The sequence below is a fragment of the Ctenopharyngodon idella genome, chromosome 19 (assembly GCF_019924925.1).
Source record: "Ctenopharyngodon idella isolate HZGC_01 chromosome 19, HZGC01, whole genome shotgun sequence".
NCBI lineage: Eukaryota > Metazoa > Chordata > Actinopteri > Cypriniformes > Xenocyprididae > Ctenopharyngodon > Ctenopharyngodon idella.
In genome coordinates, this window is record NC_067238.1 from 21791749 (window position 1) to 21810137 (window position 18389).

The following is an 18389-nucleotide window of genomic DNA, read 5'->3' on the forward strand; positions in this document are numbered from 1 at the left end:
AAAAAATTAGTAGAGACAAACTTCTTAGTCAATATTTTTTTTTTATTGGCATATTTTGCTGAAGTTACATTTGGCGGTATGGCTCTGTTCTGAATTCCCCGTCCTTTTCATGAGCTCCATGGAAGCTAAGACCGGGAACAGCAGCAGCTTCTGGGGACAACCTCCCATTTTTTTTAACAGGGAGAGCAGCACAAAATCCCCCTATTGAGAACAGAGCATGCGTCAATGACAACAGAATGACACTGATAAAGTTAAACACAAGTTTAAGGAGGAGCTGGGGAAGGAGGTGGGTTGCAAGCAGCATGCAGTGGAAGCAGCCAAGCAGGCAGAGAAACAGAAGCTGCGTTTAAGTAATGAGCCTTATTTGAGAGTTGCCAATTGAGTCCATAGAAATCAGATCACCTGATATGGGTGGGGTTGGAATTTGCGAATCAGCTGATAGCGGAGCTTGACTACGAGGCCTGCCTGAACTAATGCAGAATGCTTGATTAGTAGTAGTAAGAAGAAGAAATGTTTCTTGAGCACCAAATCAACATATTATAATGTCTCTGAAGGATCATGTGACACACAAGACTAGAGTAATGACTGCTGAAAATTCAGCTTTGCCATCATAAGAGACTTCTTTCAAAAACATCTAAAAAAAATCTTACTGACCCCAAACTTTTGAATGGTAGTGTGTAATTCAGAGTATTTCCTCATTCATTGATGAGTCATCATCATTCATCATCTATTACTGTACGTTACAGAATTTATAAAAATGTACGTGGATCAGAATTTTTGTCCATGCAAAAGACATAAATATGCAATACTAGCAACCCAAAATCTTGTAAACATGACTTTGATACCATACAATACTTTTGCATCTGTTATTATCATGAGGATGTCCTGAGTTGGTGAGTGACTAAGGAATGAGCAACCTGACAAGGCTTCAGTATCAGAATAACAGGAAGAGAGTCAGTCGAAAGTTTTCCTGTGGTTCCTGGAAGTTGCTTAAAGTGGGTCTGTCACATTAAAGCTTGTTAGAAGTGCTAGCCATTTCTTTTTTCTGCACAGTGTGCACCAGATGATCTCTGAACAGGCTTGGACTTTGGGTAGGTGTATCTAGCAGACCAGAAGGCTTGGATGGTCTTTTGAAATAACATACTTGATCTCTCAATTTCTAGGTTGAAAGAATCAGTGCTTATGTTTTAGTTAAGTAGGTTATAACGGTGAAGGACAGTTTATGAGGTCTCAGGGACATGAGGTGCTGGATTTGGTCATTGGTTGAATCAACCATCCAGCCAATCAATCTATTAGCATGTTCATCCACCGCTCGGCTCTACATATCATAGTATTGATCTATGATTCTTCAGTAGAGCCACACCATAAATAACCATTATGTTCAATAGTATGAGCAGTGCAGTGCTGATTGATGAAAAAATCAAACGCAGCTCTTTGCCTGCCAGCACTGCACTCATAATGAAAAGTTAAACATGGGTGTTATTTGCTTAGGATTAGAAGCTGATGATTGATTTTACACTGGTGGTACAGCAGTGGGTTGGTTTGTACTGATGCTTATCACCTGGCAGTCAGCATGGTGCCCTCTAGTGAATATAATGAGGAAATACACTCAACATACATGGCTTGCTGTAATAAGGGTCAAAATATAACATTCACTAAGCATCAAAGGTGGATAAAAATGGGCTTTGGCCAGTAAATAAAATGGTTAATTGCCAGGAATTCTGTCTGTATCTTTTTAATCTTACACCCCTAATAATTATATATTATTATTTAACGGTTACACAATCATGATGGTTCAGTACTTACCTCTGTGTTGAAGTCACGGTTCGATACGGGTTGGATACAGCAGGGGGGAGAAAACTAAACATAAAATTGCTTCTTTTTTATTAAACAGTGGTTTATTGAACACATTGTGCCTCTCTCTTTAAATAAAAATATAATTAACATTTTCTTAATGAGAAAAAAAATCAATCTCAGCTACTGCTGTAAACTATATACAGGAAGCCCTTTCTTGCACATTATTATAATATTAAAAGTTACAATTAACAACAGAGCCCAAACTATTAAATTCAGTTGGTAATGATTTTTAGATATAATAATCAACACTCAAAAAAAAAAATAAATAAATAAATAAATTGCACATAGGCAGGTTTTGCATTAACATCTAAATCTAATTATAAAATTATTTGTTATTTTTTTTTTGTATTTGAAACCTAATAGGCAGGTTTTGCATTAACATCTAAATCTAATTATAAAATTATTTTTGTTTTTTGTATTTGAAATCTAATAATTTGCAGTTACTGTCATAACTTTTCATGACAAATTTATTTAAACATATTAAATTAGACATTACTAACAGGTAAAGTAAATATAATGAATATATAAGCTAATATAGTGCATATATTTAGTGAAATGCACCCCTCTAGAGTTCATTTCTCTAGTGAACTAACATGCGGTGGACACTAAATGACTTGCCTGAGGTAAATGTAATGCTATGTGTAATATTATTCTCAAGCTGTTTTATTGATGTCTTTCTGCGGTTGAAACACTGGTTGAGAGATTTCATGTAAACATATCTTTGCATAGATCGTATGTTCTTATTCTCCACTTTTTCCTGTTCTGGCGTTGCATTGCATTACTGCTCACACCCCCTTCTGGAATGGAGTGTGGATCACAGAATCGTGACATTTGTATCATGACGGTTCAGGATGAATACATGTACAGTTACACCCCTAATGTGCCTTATTATTATTATTATTATTATTATTATTATTATTATTATTATTATAGTAGTAATAATAACAACATTTTTTCCTTTTTTATGCAAGTGAACCAAACAAATAAAACCAGAGACATAAACTACTTTAAAGTTTGAAATCACTTTTGAAATGTTATTTTAAAGAGATTTACACACTTATTCACCTAGGATGCATTAAATTAGAATGAAGACATTTACACTACTGTACATTCTTGACAAAAATACCAAGGGTTTATGGTTGGTATATACAGTCACAGGCAGTACCAACGTAAACCTCAAAGAATTGAAACGCTAAAAGGAGCCCCCAAGCTTCTTTCTCTATTGTAGAATAATTGATCTGATGTTTATTATATTTAGTTAAACTCAAGAAAATTAGGGAATGTTGGGATTATCTAGACCAGTATCATCCTCCTGGACGAGTACAGCCCCAGTGCCTAAAGCACTAGCGTCTTTATGCTAACAAAAGTTTGGGGTTGGTAAGATTTTTTTTTTAATACATTTCAAGTAATATTCTGATTTGGTGCTCAAAAAACATTTCTTATTATCAATGTTGAAAACAGTTGTGCTGCTTAATATTTTGTGCATCACCCATGGTACATTTTCCCAGAATTCTTTGAATAGAAAGTTAAAAAAAATAAAATAATAATTAATAATTTGCGATGGGAATCATTTGTAAAATTATAAGCTTCTTTACTGTCTATTTTGATCAATTTAATGCGTCCTTGCTGAATAAAAGTATTCATTTCTTTAAAAAAAAAAAAAAAAAAAAAAACTTCTGTTCCCCAAAAATGATTTTCTTCAAAGAATCCTTCACATGTAGCAAAGACATCAGCACAGACCCTATGCAGTCAGTTTATTAAGAGGTTCAACTGAAGTTTTATCTCATGCGTTCTGCTGTGCTTCCCGTAGGTGCCTTTAGGATGCTTCTTCAAACTGTTCCAACAATAACTCAATGCTAAAAATTCATCCATCAATAATACTCTTTTTATAATCTTTTACCATTCATTCTTTGTTCTTTTGCCCATCCAGCCCCTTTTCTTCTCTTTTTGCCAGTGTCAGATGTGACTTTTTCTTTGAAACTCTTGAAAGCCCAGCATCTCAGAGTCTTCTCTTCACTGTTAGTGATGAAAAGCTGTTTAGTATGTACCATTCAATGTAGCTGCCAGCTGAGCACCAGTAAGGGGTCTGTTTCTCAAACTAGAGACCCTGATGTTCTTGTCCTTTTGTTATTCTGGGTTGTCCACTTCTCTAACTGTGCTGGCTAGATCCAGTTTGCTTTCTTCTTCCAAGACAGTAGTTCATGGAACAACCTTCATCTCTCAAAATAACAATTCACTGAATTTCTAGAGATATATATATATATATATATATATATATATATATATATATATATATATATATATATATATATATATATATATATATATATATATATATATATATATATACTCAATACGATACAGGGCCCTATTTTAACAATCTAAGCACATGGTCTGAAGCGCATGGCACAGGTGCACTTAGGGTGTGTCCGAATCCACTTTTGCTAGTTTAATGCTGGAAAAAAATGGTTGGTTTGTTTATCTTTATGTACTCAATAATAATCTTTTACATTGTAATCCTTTCATTTTTAATATTTGGCATGTTTGTGTGCTGCTGTGCTTCCCTGTGTGTGTAATAAGCAGAGTGTACGCACATTGTTCACCCGCCCATAGGTACATATTACTAACGTGCCCTTTAAATAATAATAAAAAAAAATAAAAAAAAATGCTTCATTGACTTTAGACCAGGTTTTTGTTGGTCAGTGGTGAAGTAGTTTTCAGTTGCCTCACAATAGCAACACGCCAACAATGCGCCTGAACACACCTCGTTTTCAGACCAGCACGCCCATGGCCGAACAGATGGGCGCGAGTGCATTTGCTGTTTAAACAACGTGGGCGCTAGATGTAAAAATGATAACTGCGTTGGGCTGAAACTAGCAAAAAACTCATGCGTCACACCTGGCGTCACGTTGCGCCGGGTGTATGATATGGTCCACAGTATTTTATAGTTACAGTTCATTAGACAACACAAGGATACCAAATTAGCACATTAGAATAATTTAATATTTTAACTGCATTTAAGTCTCAGTTTTTCTCAATTCACAAGCCATTGGCTAATTTGTTTTAAAATAAAAAAAAAAGTTTGTCAGTTTCTTTAAAATAACATTTCAAAACTGATTCCAAACTTTTAAAGTAGCGTACGTCTCTACCTTTATTTGCTTGCTTCACTTGCATCAGATAAAAAAGGAAAAATAAGTAATTATTATTAGTAATAGTAGTAGTATTCTAAGACACATTATCATATATCATTGTATAAGAATTTCTAGGTTGAAATATTTTAATATTTTAACAAGTCTTCAATTTTCTCAATTCACAAGCCATTGGCACATTTGGTTAATAATAAAGTGTCAATTTCTTTAAAATAACATTTCAAAAGTGATAGATTTTAAAGTAGTGTATGTCTCGTTTTATTTAATTTCTTCACTTGCATCAGATGAAAAAAGAAAAAAATAAGAAATTATTATTAAGATACATTATTATATAACATTTTTCTAGTTTGAAATATTTTAATATTTTAATTTTCTCAGTTCACCAGCCAGTGGCACAATTGTTTAATAACGATAAAAAAAAAAAATTAATAATGGATGATTTTTTTTTTTTTTTTTTTTTGTCCTCTCTCTTAGACTGAAGACGAGGGTCACTGATGAAGTCCTGCATGAAGAAGTCTCCAGGGCCCGTAAGCTGTGTGGAAGCAGGCTGGATCTGGAGGGCTTTGCTCAGTACCTGAATCAATCCATGACAGAAGCAGTCCAGGACATCTTCTCACTTTTTGAGGAGGTTAAACATTTAGATCTTTATTAGAGCGTGACTGAATGGAAAACAAATGAACGTGCATTTCAAACAGATCAGTTGTAATCAGTTGTGTGTTTACATGATGTCTGTCAGACTGTGGTGACATTTGAATGAATTGTTTCCAGCACGGGAAGATGGATGTGAGAGAGCATATCATCGCCCTGTCAGTGGTTTGTAGACCTTTCAGGTATCTGGAGACTATTAAACTGGCCTTCAGGGTGAGTTGGGTTTTTACAATCTCTTGTTGTTTCAAATAGACAAGATTGGATGCGAGCAAGTCAGAACCTCACACAATCCATATGCATTTCATAGATTATAGTTCTTAATATTTATTTGTAACAATGAGACATTTAATATGGTGGACTTTTTCTTGTGTCCAGATGTTTGAAGCACAGGAGGATGGAGCAGTTGTAGAAGAAGAGTTGGCCGTCATTCTGAAAACAGCTCTAGGCGTTGGAGATTTTGCTGTTTGCGATCTCTTCAGGGCCATAGATTGCCAAGACAAAGGAAAGATCACATTTGGTAGGACCCTTTACTTTGATTTGCATGCTAAACGTGATTGTCTGATTGCTTAGGTGTTTGTGCTTGCTTTATTGTAATGTAGGTAATAGATACCTGATTATTATGAGTTTGCATCAAGTTGTATTAATGAAATTTGTCTCATATTTGGTATGTATTACCTTGTAAACATGCTGTTTTGTGGCAGATGATTTTTGCCAGTTTATGGAGAAATGTCCCGATTTTGTGGAGCAGTACCACTGTCTCCGAGAGCCAATCCCTCAGCACTCCAGAGAATCCACTTCACCCTCAGAGTCTCAGCCTTCAACTAACGGCTTCTGTGCTGACTTCAGCCCTCGAGATCCAAACACTCACAGTGCAGCACACAGCAAGAAACAGGACTAAAAGCAGCTTTTACTATCACAGCCTGTCACCCTCAGTGTGGGAGGGTGTTTTTGTGTGCATGTGTGTACTTCTGTGTACAAGAGACAGATCTTACGAATGGAAACCAAACTGACTACATTTGAATGCCTTGCATTGCTTCTTTTTTTTTTCTTTTGCTTTTTTTTTTTTTTTTTTTTTTTCTCCTCCTTTTTGAGATATTATAAGAGATTTTCTATATAAAGTGTTGTTTGCTTTATAACATGAGTGTGTGTGGTTTTAATATATGCAAAAAAAAACCCCAAACAATTCTTGGCTGATGTCTTTCAGGGTGTTGAGGCGCAATATTAACAGTATGGCAATATTACAGCACATACCACCACGTGCTTCACAAATATATTGGTAAAAAAATAATTTGAGTGAATCTGTAAAAGTCTCAGGTTGGCTTTTACAGGAAAGGTATTACACTATATAATTAACTTTAAATATGTCTGTTATAACTACAAACAAATTCACACTACTTCATTAAGATGAACAAGTGTTTAAGAACACAATAATACTGGTAGCCTGTCCTGTTTAAAATCACTAGTGTTAACAGTACAAAACTAGTATTTAATCTAGTATTTTAGCCAATATTTTTTATATTGTGTTAAATAGTTTTACTTATTGAGCTTCAGTTGAAAAGTCAACTCCTCCTTTCCACAGTATTTAAAAATAATTTAAAAAGCAAATATTTTATGATTTAAGTTGTCTAATCCTTTATATATAACACACACACACACACACACACACACACTCACACTCACACTTGTGGCAAGTGGTTCCCCATACTTTTTCATGCAATTATATGTAAGGAATGTTGGTGTGGAATGTTAACGCTGTTGAGAGAGCGAGAGGGAGAGAGAGAATAAGCACATGTGAATTAGCCTACCTGAGTGCAAGTGTGCATCTCTTACGGCAGCAGTGTCTCTACTAATAACGAAACTAAAAGTTTATCTACCACAATAACCGCACAGTTATTACCTCGCTGGTGGAAATGTCATCTATCTTTTAAGTTGCTAAACTATTTTACTGATTAATTCGTCATAGCAGCGCTGAAAAAAGGTTTCTGTGCGACTGCGAGTGTTTGTCCGTAGGCTACTATACAGTACATGTGTACGTTTGAGAGAGAGATTGCGCTTTCAGGACACAATAAAACGTATTTTGTGGCAAAAAATATATGACAATAATTTGTCGTTTTGATCCTGTTGTTTACTATATTTATTTGCTTGGTCGGTGTTGGTGTGGGTTTTGTTTCTTTTGCTGTTGTAGGCTGAATTGAAATAACTGAAACCATTTGGCGAAGTGATATGGAACTGCAATGCGGTCAAGACCTGCTAGAACTACTTTAACGCCGTGCGTTTCCCTGAAAATAATTGCACACCTTAGAACGTTGGTCAACCAATCAGATTCGAGCATTCAACAGCCCCGTAGTATAAATATAAATGATTTTCTGGTTTGTAAAATCATCTACATTTGTTTAAATTAGTGCTTTTTCACTGCTATAGAGGAAAATAAATGTGCTTTTTTTTTTATTGCTGACCATTTAAAATGAAAGAATAAGCAACAGAAAATCCAAATACTGACAATTAGGCCTTGACAACACTTAAAAAAAGAAAAGAAAAAAAGAACGCAACTCCAGTGTAGGAGTTTATTTATTATCAGTGCAGGACTTCACCACAAGGGGGCGCAATATAGCCACAAAAGTCAATAGAGTAAATTTCGAATCATTCAAGTCAATTGTTTGTGATAGTAGTTGTAAAGAATGTTTCAGCGGATGTTACAATGTTTCTTTTGGAAGCACCTTCTAGAATATGACGTCATAGAGTCACTGAGAAATTTGATATGGTATCAGGGTACCACATTTAATTATATATTTAAATAATTTTCTTTGTGAAAGGTAAAAGTAAATATTGGTATTAAGCATTTTTTTTTTTTTTAATTCTTATATATATATATATATATATATATATATAAGAAAATTCCATGAGCATAGAATATTTAGCCTGGCTGATGAATGTTTCTCTGCCCTCTAAATGTGTCTTCATTATTCATGTCTCTCTGTTTTCATACATTTTCACTTGTTAGTCTTTCACATTCTCTTCCATTTTTTTTTTCTCTGTTCTTCCTCTTGCTCTATTTTTTCTTCCCTCGCCCACCTTTTTCTTTCACTCCTTTCTGATCTGTCACCTAAGCCTACGGTGCAAACACATGATGTCATTTGTTAGAGAAACTTACATAAAAGAATGTTTCGCTGCACCACAGGGTGTCGCTATAACACTAACAAAGCGCCCCAAATCATCTGGATATACAGCAAGGAAAAGCATTACATCATCCCTGTTGTAAAAATAGACTAAGAATTGCTTCTTGGGTTCTTGAAAGTGGAGCATTTTGCCACCTGTGTCCAAGCTGTTAATAGATAATGACATCATCTGAAACGGCTCATGGAAAGCGGGATTTGACACTCAGATGGACTGAATGGATGAAGTTGCTATGCAACCCGGTCATCTGAATTAGCCAAAGTGCCCTTGAAATTCTCCTCCAGTGTAATTCTTTGTTCTTCGCTTTCCTTTTACATGAATGGATGGAGCGGAGTCACATTTGTATGGTCTGACAGAAAGTGTGAGTTAGTCAAATGTGATTTTTGTAAGGTCATTTTCTTATTCACCTCACAGTAGTTTTAATATCTGTGGATTGACTATTCAGAGCATTTGCCCTGAATTCATTGAAAATATTTCAGTCTTGTGGAGATCTGAATGATCATTCTGCTATTGTAAAACAGGTTTATAATTATTGAGTTATGCACAGTGTGTTTAGCTGCAGAAGCAAAGCGTCAACACTGATATACATGAAACAAATTTACATTTAAAACTGCTGTCAAATCGATTAATCACGATTAATCTCATCTAACATAAAGGTTTGTGTTTACATAATATGTGTACATTTATAGATATATATATATATACACACACACACAGACACACACACACTTGTTAGATGCGATTAATTTAAAATTTACAAAATTTCAGTCATCTTTATTTATATAGTGCTTTATACAACACCTTGTTTTAAAGCAGATTTACAGTAATAAACTTTAAAGCTGCAGTCTGTAAGTTTTTCCTCTTTGTCGCCATCTCTGTTTGAAACCTGCAATTGCAGTTATTTGCGGAATTATCATCTTTACGTGGGTTGTGCATCGGCACGGCTCCTCAGTGCGGATTAATCTAATGTTTGCTGTCAGTCATCGCACCGGTATGGATACTGTACTTCGGAATCACAGATTATACTCCTTAATAAAATAAGAATTTTAACCAGAAAATGTCATCTGAACAAGTAAGTAACATGTCTGCCACTTTTGTTCTGACCAACTGAGAAAAAAAGCATTACAATAAATCGTGCTATACCAATGGTGATTAAATCTAACAATCGCTTATTAGCTCGGATCACGTCAAACCGTGCAAATTATTATTATTGTTATAGTTTGTTCTCAAATTGTTAATGTTACCAGTATTGCGTGACTGTGTATTTAGTGTGTATTAGCGTTACCTGTAGATTTCAATTTCTGTAGCCACTCCGAAGTCTGACGTCTTTTGGTTTTGACTACAGGTGAATCTCCAGTTGTCACTGATGATTGTCATTTGAACCTTTCTTGATTACAATCCGCCATCAAAATGATAAGTTTAATTATTCCAGCTGCTGTGAGAAAAGGCTATAAATGATCCGTCACCTGCAGCACCCTCCACATGCCATATAGCCTACTAGCTGGGACTCCTTCTTTATGTAAACAGACGTGAGGTAATGACACAAAGACGAATGGCGGCATGCTTGAATTTCCCCCGGAAACCTACCAGCATCATTTGAATTAAAAAACATTAAGCTTACTGTTGTGAATCGAGCTAAGGTAAGGAGATAGTTTTGAACACTGGCTGGTTATGTACTTGCTCAAAAATTGATTTTGGATCATTTTTAACCAAAAACAAAACAAAAAAAAAAGGACAGAGAGCAGCTTTAAATGTAAGAAATTTAAATTCTGCTATAAAGCAGCTCTATAGAACACAATAATTATTCAGCTCAAGTCAGTTCAGTGTTGATGTGGTTCATGTTATTCAATTATGAATAGTTAAATGTGAATTTACAAATGTAAGCTGTATGTGCAATAGGCCTACAACTTCCATTTCTGGAAATTCAGATTTCCAAACTGTTGAACATCCTATAAGACTCTGGGAGAAAGTCACCTAATGCTGAATCTGAAGATTATAACACAGTAGCCTACAATAAGACGGTATCACAGACAATCTGAAGGAATGACTGTGTCTTCATCTGAATCCACAGATGTTTGTGACTATCAGACCGACCCCATGACATGTCCATCTTTATGGCGGGCATTAATATGATAATGATATGGAATATGGAGGGTGATATTTGGAAAGCATACGTTTCATCTCATCTGTCTGTCCCTCTCCATGTATAATCACTCTCTGCCCGTGTTTGATGAGCAGGGAGAATTTCATTAAACCGCCGATATGGACTAGACTCATTCACCGTGCCTCGGGCTTCCTCCAAGGATCTGCCAACATATATATGTGTGTGCTGCTATTCATATATGCAAACATTTCTGTCAAATCTCTCAGCACCTGACAGCAGTGTGAACCCAATAAACCAGAGGCAGATAAGAGCTGGCGTCAGTAGGCAGAACTAATATTATTTGTGCAGTGGAAAGCGTTTATCTGTCACGGACTGAGAATTGATGGTTTTGTGTCACTTTTGTTTAATAATGATGTGGTAATCTCAATATGCCCACTGGCTCGGGCTCTATTAAAGTTCAAAAGATTATCCAAATTAAAATCTCATTTGAAATATTGCTTTTTCCCAATATTTTGACTGGAGGTGGATTCTATTGGATGCGATATTTCTCACTTAGCAATCCAATTAACATTTTATGTTTGACAAACTGCAACGATGGCAAATAGGAACGGGGCTGTGCGACTGTGAAATCTTATAATGGGTCTTTCAAAGATACTGAACTTGCTGCAATAAAACTTTTTTAATTTCACGACAGACGAAATTTAAATATGGCCCTCAATGTGATGACTCAAATGCGGCTGTCACTAAACAAAAGCAGAAAAACAGTTTCCGTATCTTTGCGGTGACAGTGGATGTCAGAGCCCTTATCACGAAGACAGATTTCCATTCATCGTTGCATAACATTGAATTAGCTTTAGTGATTGCTTGCCAGAACTTGTCTAGTTAGTGTTTGTCTTTATGTCACATCAGGGGTGATCACAGCACACTGTGGCCTGCAGAAGCCACTAACTGAGCAAATGAAAAGAGGGACTTGATCACCTGTCAGCTGCTCCTTTATCCAACTGCATATTTTGTAACTGTATATATATACACACACATTATATATACATATACACTCACCAGCCACTTGGGTTACAACAGTAACCCAAATAACCACTCGTTACAACCGAGGTCTGCAAAAGAGCATCTCTGAAAGCACAACAGGTCGAACCTTGAAGCATAAGGGCTACAGCAGCAGAAGACCACAATGGGCGCCACTCCTGTCAGCTAAGAACAGGAAACTAAGGCTACAATTTGCACAGGCTCACCAAAATTGGATAACAGAAAACTGGAAAAACACGTTGCCTGGTCTGAGGAGTCTCGATATCTGCTGCAACATTGGTAGGGTGGCGTAAACAACATGAAAGCATGGATCTAGCCTGCCTTGTATCAATAGTTCAGGCTGCTGGTTGTGTAGGGGATATTTTCTTGGCACACTTTGGCCCCTTCGTACCAAATAAGCATCATTTAAACGTCACAGCCTACCTGAGTATTGTTGCTGACCATGTCTATCACTTTATGACCACAGTGTACCCATCTTCTGATGGCTACTTCCAGCAGGATAACACACCATGTCACAAAGCTCAAATCATCTCAAACTTGTCTCAGAGTTCACTATACTCAAATGGCCTCCACAGTCACCAGGGGCCTCATTTATAAAATGTTGCGCAGAAACTGTCCTAAATTTGATCTTACGATCATTTCTCAGATGTGCGTATGTGTGATTCATAGAATGAACGTACACACAGAAAACAAGCGTACGCCTCCCTTTCAGATGTGAAATCTTTAAATCGCAAATGATCTTGAACTTGCGTGCAGCTGAATGGTTTCAGTTCTCCGTGTTGTAAACAACACCTAATTAATTCCATTTACATATAAAAGATCAACAGTCATCGTCCAAATCCTTTAATTTAGAATGGCAAGGTGCAAGAATACCTTAGATTTCCAAAAACCTACAGTAATCTTACAAGGAAAAGTGCGTACATCTGCTCAGACGCTGATGTGGCGCTAAGCACTTTTCCACGTCAAAGACCGTTTTTTATAAATATGAGTGTTGGCGTGGATTTAAGCGTACGCACACTCTAAGATCAAATCTTTGCGTACGCACGCTTTATAAATGAGGCCCCTGATCTCAATCCAGTAGAGCACCATTTGGAAAAAGTTTGGAGTTCTTTTATTATTTACTATTTTCCACAACAATAGTAAAGACATCGAACTATGAAACTGAACAAATGGAAGAGTTATGCTGGCCATTTTTTGGATGTTTTCAGTATCTGGTAACCACACTGTACAAAATTAAAGTTGAGAAAACTTAGATTAAAGCAACCAGCTGGAGGAGATTTTTGAGTTTTCTCAACTTGTTGTATAGCAAGTTCAATTTACAACAAGTTGAGACAACTCAACTTGCCTTAAAATTGTAAGTTTTCTCAACTTTTGATTTTTTACAGCCACTTACTTTGAATGAATGAATGAATGAATGAACGAACGAACGAACAAACAAACAAACAAACGAACGAACGAACAACGTCCTCCAACCAATACGCCCATATAGGTCGTTTGTCACTTCCCTGAAATACGACCCATAGGAGCGTTTACTAAACTAGCACCCCTATCGACAACAGGACACTTTAATTTTAATGCATGAAATACGACCCATAGAAATGTTTACTAAAGTTGCGCCCCTATCGACAACAGAACACTTTCATTTTAATGCATTGCACCCTTTTATCTGCGTATTTCAGGTCTTGCGTAGCTCAGTTGGTAGAGCATTGCAATATACAACAATATGCAATCATGTGATCGTGGGTTTCATCCCAGGGAACGCATGTGCTTATAAAGTGTATATGCACTATAAATCACTAAGGGTAGGTGTAGGGTTGAGGTAAGTGTAGTTGTTACTAAAAAAAATGAGTTTTGCTAAATGGAAATAGGACAAATTACGGGTAAGGGACTGTGTAAAAAGTCCACACACTGCATTTAAATGAACACGCATTTTAATTGGTAACGACGGTCATACGTAATTTCATGACGACAGACGTAACACTACACTGTCATTATTTTTACGGCAGCTAGAGGGTGCATGACTTTAAAACGTAAATATAGGTCGTAAGGTGCTTGAAAAAATGACCTATAGGGAGGAGGACAGTCTCTTTTAGTGACATGAATCAATAAATAAAAATAATTTAATAGAATACAATAATACTAATAATACAATTATGTCAAGTTTTCCCAAAATTGGTAGCAAAATATTGTTTGCCTTACTAAAGAGACAACATAAATCAGTATCTAGAGAATATAGAAAACAACACTTGTCAGATTTTCCATATTAAACATAATAAAAATGTAAAAATATTCTAAAAGTGGAGTATAACACTGTATCTGTTAATGTTACATGCTATTGCATCAGTTAATCGTTATACTTATTGGATAATAACTGTCAGAGACCTCAATTATCTCACATTCTTAAATAAATAAATTATTAGTAATGCTGCATTTTAGAGTCTTTCATGGATAAACAGCAATAGGCTCTTAATTGTGGTTTGAAACCTTGAGCGTATCAGCATCACTCAACAGTGCCAAGAGTTCATAGGTTCATTGAATTTCTGCTGTGTGCAGTTTCTCAGAGCAGTGAGTCATTTTCCAAAGCTCAGTCAATGGAGCATGTCAGTTTCATCTCATTTCCCCACCCCCCACCTCACACTGAACAGACTGCTCTAGTGTCACAGACCCTCCATGTATCCGTCTGTCTCTCTACTCCATGCAGCATGAGCTTAGATACTCCAACTCACATACAGTTGTGTTGTCGGTCAGTGGCATGTAATAAGACACCTGAGTGACAGATGTACTGAAAAACTGACCTGCCTGCTCAAGGGATAATTCATGCAAAAATTCTGTGATCATTTACTCACCCTTATGCCATTCTAAACTTGCACGATTTTCTTTATTCTGTAGGACACAAAAAAGATATTTTGAAGAATGTTTCAGCTGTCTTTATCCATATTATGAAAGTCAATGGGACCCAACACTATAAAACTCCAAAAGGTAAATATTAACTCAACTGGGATATTCCAATTCATTGTATACAGAAACTATATCAAATATGGTGCCACATACCTTAAACATCAGCTAAAATCCAAAGTAAAGGGCCTGTCCCAATACACACACTTACGGTGTTGCTCACTTGAGAGCACATGCACGTGACAGGAAGTAAGTGTGTAAGACTGTCCCAGATCTGATAAATGCCAAAGCTCAGTGCCATTAATGCACACTAAATTCACACTATCTCTAATAATGCTTTGGACTGATATTTGAGACTTAGCATATCCCATTATTCATCATGTTTAGAAACTCACGTGCCCTAAAATCGCATGAATTTAAGGAAAAACTGTGCAAGTTAACTTACCAAACATTCAAAACAATGCTGTGTGCTAAATGCGCATTTTGTATGTGTGTACTATGATGATGCTAGATTTTACCAGCTGAGAACTCAAAAAGAGCTTATAAAATGTGTAAAGAAGTCAAAACAGCAGCAGGAATTCCTCCGTTGCACACATAAATTAAGTTCTGCTGCAAGGAGACGCAGTTCCACTGCCTGTACCGAACTGTAATGGGCAACATCACGACTAGCATTCAGTCCTTTTTAGGGTAGCATTTTGTGTCATCACATCCTGTTTTTGGTTCGTTTAGATGTCTGAACACACCCTTAAAGTGCAAGTGTATATTAAAAATCAAAATGTGTAAATAAAGTTCTGTAAAAAATTGCTACTTGATATTTTACAACACTATAATTGTGTCCTGTTGGGTAATAAATTCTACACACACTTGCGGACTTCACACCCACTTGAACACTTGAGCTAAATACAGGAAATACATCAAGTGGCCACATAATGGTTAAGCACAAAGACTGAAAGTGCGGGTATTGGAACAAGGTCAACAAAAGTCTGTGAGTTTGGTTGTACATGTTCAAAACACTCATGAATATACTTTGGGTTTAACATCAAACCTCATTGGTTCTTGAATATCACATGACCAAACGTCGTGTAGTTTGTGGTTTGCCATTTTGATGTAGTCTTTGCATTCAATGTTTTGAATTATATGAGAATGAAGACTTAAATTTCAATCTGTTAACCAGAATAGGATAAGTAAATGATAACAGAATTTTTGGGTGAACTGTTCTTTGAAACAACATGCTCAGAGCTGGATTTGAACTGGCGTCTCCGGCATGGGAGGCTAACAAGGACGCTAAAGACAGCAGTCTTTAGACCTTTTGTAGCCCCACCCCTTTTCAGCGCTGTGCTCGTTGTCTCTTGACTTCCGGGTTTGTATTTCCACAGCGATCTTACGTATTTATGAATGAACTGCTCGTTTTAAAATCTTTCCGGTCTACTGACATTTGTTAAGACATCTGCTTTAAACATTACAATGCTCATGATAACTTTCGTTAACTCTACAATAAGTAAATCTACTTCACCAGCTAATTATTCTCTGACAGCAATGCCATAGACAAATGACAAAATTTTTTTGGGGTGCATAAGGTCTATAGTGCGCCTCTTGAGGCCAGGTGAGTGAGGTTTATACACACAGCTCTTACTAGCTTGCCTCCCTTACACTTACCTCCCTAAACCTCTCTCCCATCTGAGTCATGGCACCAAATGTGACCAGTCCTACTCGACCCACTCCGAGCAGGATTTGAACCAGTGTCTCTGGCATGGGAGGCGGGCACGCTAACAAAAACGCTAAAGACCAAAGTCTCTAGAATGCCTCGAGGCCAGGGGAGTGAGGTTTACACGCACTGCTCTTACCGGCTTGCTTCCGTTACACACGCCCCCCTAAACCTCACTCCCATCTGGGTCAAGGCGCCAAATGTAACCAGTCCTACTTGACCCACTCCAAGCGGGATTTGATCAGGCATCTCTGGCATCGGAGACGGGCCCGAAGTCTCTAGAACGCCTCTTGGGGGCAGGGGAGTGAGGTTTACAAGCACAGATCTTACTAGCTTGCCTCCGTTACAATAGAATAAACATGTTTGGTGCCCCAAAGAACCGTTTTTAAATGAACACTCTTAAAAATAAAGGTTCCAAAAGAGGGTTTTTCGCAGTGATGCCACTAAAGTACCATTTTTAGTTCCCCAAAGGACCTTTCAGTAACAGTTCTTAAAAGAATTTTTTTTCTTAGCGGGAGGAACATGCTAATAATCTAAATAAACTTTTTCCACTATAAAGAACCTTTAGTGCAATAGAAAGGTTCTGTGGGTGTTGAAGTTTCTTCAAGGAACCATCAATGCCAATAAAGAACCTTTTATGTTAACCTTTTCTCACTACAAATGATGCTTTATTAACAAAGTTCGGAAGGAGCACGTTAAAATGATCTGCCCAATCAGTACAATTGGAGGCCTATATATAGCCGACTCACCTATGTTCCTCAACATTCTTTTCTGCATCCCTCCGTCACCCCGACTACTCACTCTCAGCTAGTTCCTATCCCAGTCAGGGATACGGGGAATTACTCTGGGTTCGTGCCACATTCCGAGCTCGGAGCCCTCCAGCGCACCAAATATGGATACTCTTTCACTCTATCTAATTATTTGTAAGTGTGAACTTGTGAAAGAACCTTTTGTGCAGTGGAAAGGTTTCATGAATGTTAAAGTTTCTTCATTGAACCATCAATGTCAATAAAGAATCTTTATTGTGTTGTTTAAACATTTCATTAGCCAGAAATAAGAATGTAAAATAACTGCAATAAATGTTTTGAAAATGTGGGTAGTACATCATGTTATGTACAAAAAAATAAATAATTATTTAGATGTACCACCATTGGTACCATGACTAAACCACAACTGTACACCTAAACCCCATTCCCAACATTAAAAAAGATGCAAGTGGGGCAGTTCATCCTGAGTGTTAGGGCATATTTTCAGTACACCTAGGCACACATCAACACGCTGTATCATTCATCTGGTATGGCTGTTCTAAACAAACATGTGTTAACAAGCTGCCAACACATTACAAGCATCAAGCACATGACCTAAAGCTGAAGACAAACAACATTTCTTCCCATCTCACTCTTGTTTTCTGGATAAGCGTAGCCGCAGAGGAGTGAACGATTCTTGATGATGGCTCTACGTGTGTGGAGCACTGGTTAATTGATTGTTAACAGCCCACGTACTGTGAGCTATGACTGTTATATGAGGGAAGGTGACTCATGGCGAGCCCTCGCGAGAGAAAGAAAGAGGGAGAAAGTGGTTTTGTGGAAGCAGGGAACAGAGCTGGGATGAGTCATTGCTGTTTTCTGCATCTATTTACAGTCACTCAAATGGCCTACTGATAGACCAGGCTTCACAATATGAAAAGAGATGCTTGTTTTTATGAAAGATCACACCTTTCTGAGTGTGGCTTTCTTTCATTCACACTATCAATGAATGAAAAGGTGTCAATGAATGTGATCTTTCAGAAAAAAAAATACACAAAAAGACAAGTGGA

At 36.9% G+C, this 18389-nt stretch overlaps 1 protein-coding gene across 1 annotated transcript in view; it reads left to right on the plus strand.

Moving 5' to 3' along the window:
- Positions 1–6982, plus strand: part of lpcat1 (lysophosphatidylcholine acyltransferase 1) — a 30275-nt gene extending 23293 nt beyond the window's left edge. The window contains exons 11-14 of the mRNA XM_051873156.1: positions 5481–5634; positions 5775–5867; positions 6030–6171; positions 6356–6982. Coding sequence (XP_051729116.1) covers positions 5481–5634; positions 5775–5867; positions 6030–6171; positions 6356–6552 — 586 coding nt within the window. The 3' untranslated portion in view covers positions 6553–6982. The remainder of the gene's footprint in view (positions 1–5480; positions 5635–5774; positions 5868–6029; positions 6172–6355) is intronic.
- Positions 6983–18389: the final 11407 nt, after the last annotated feature.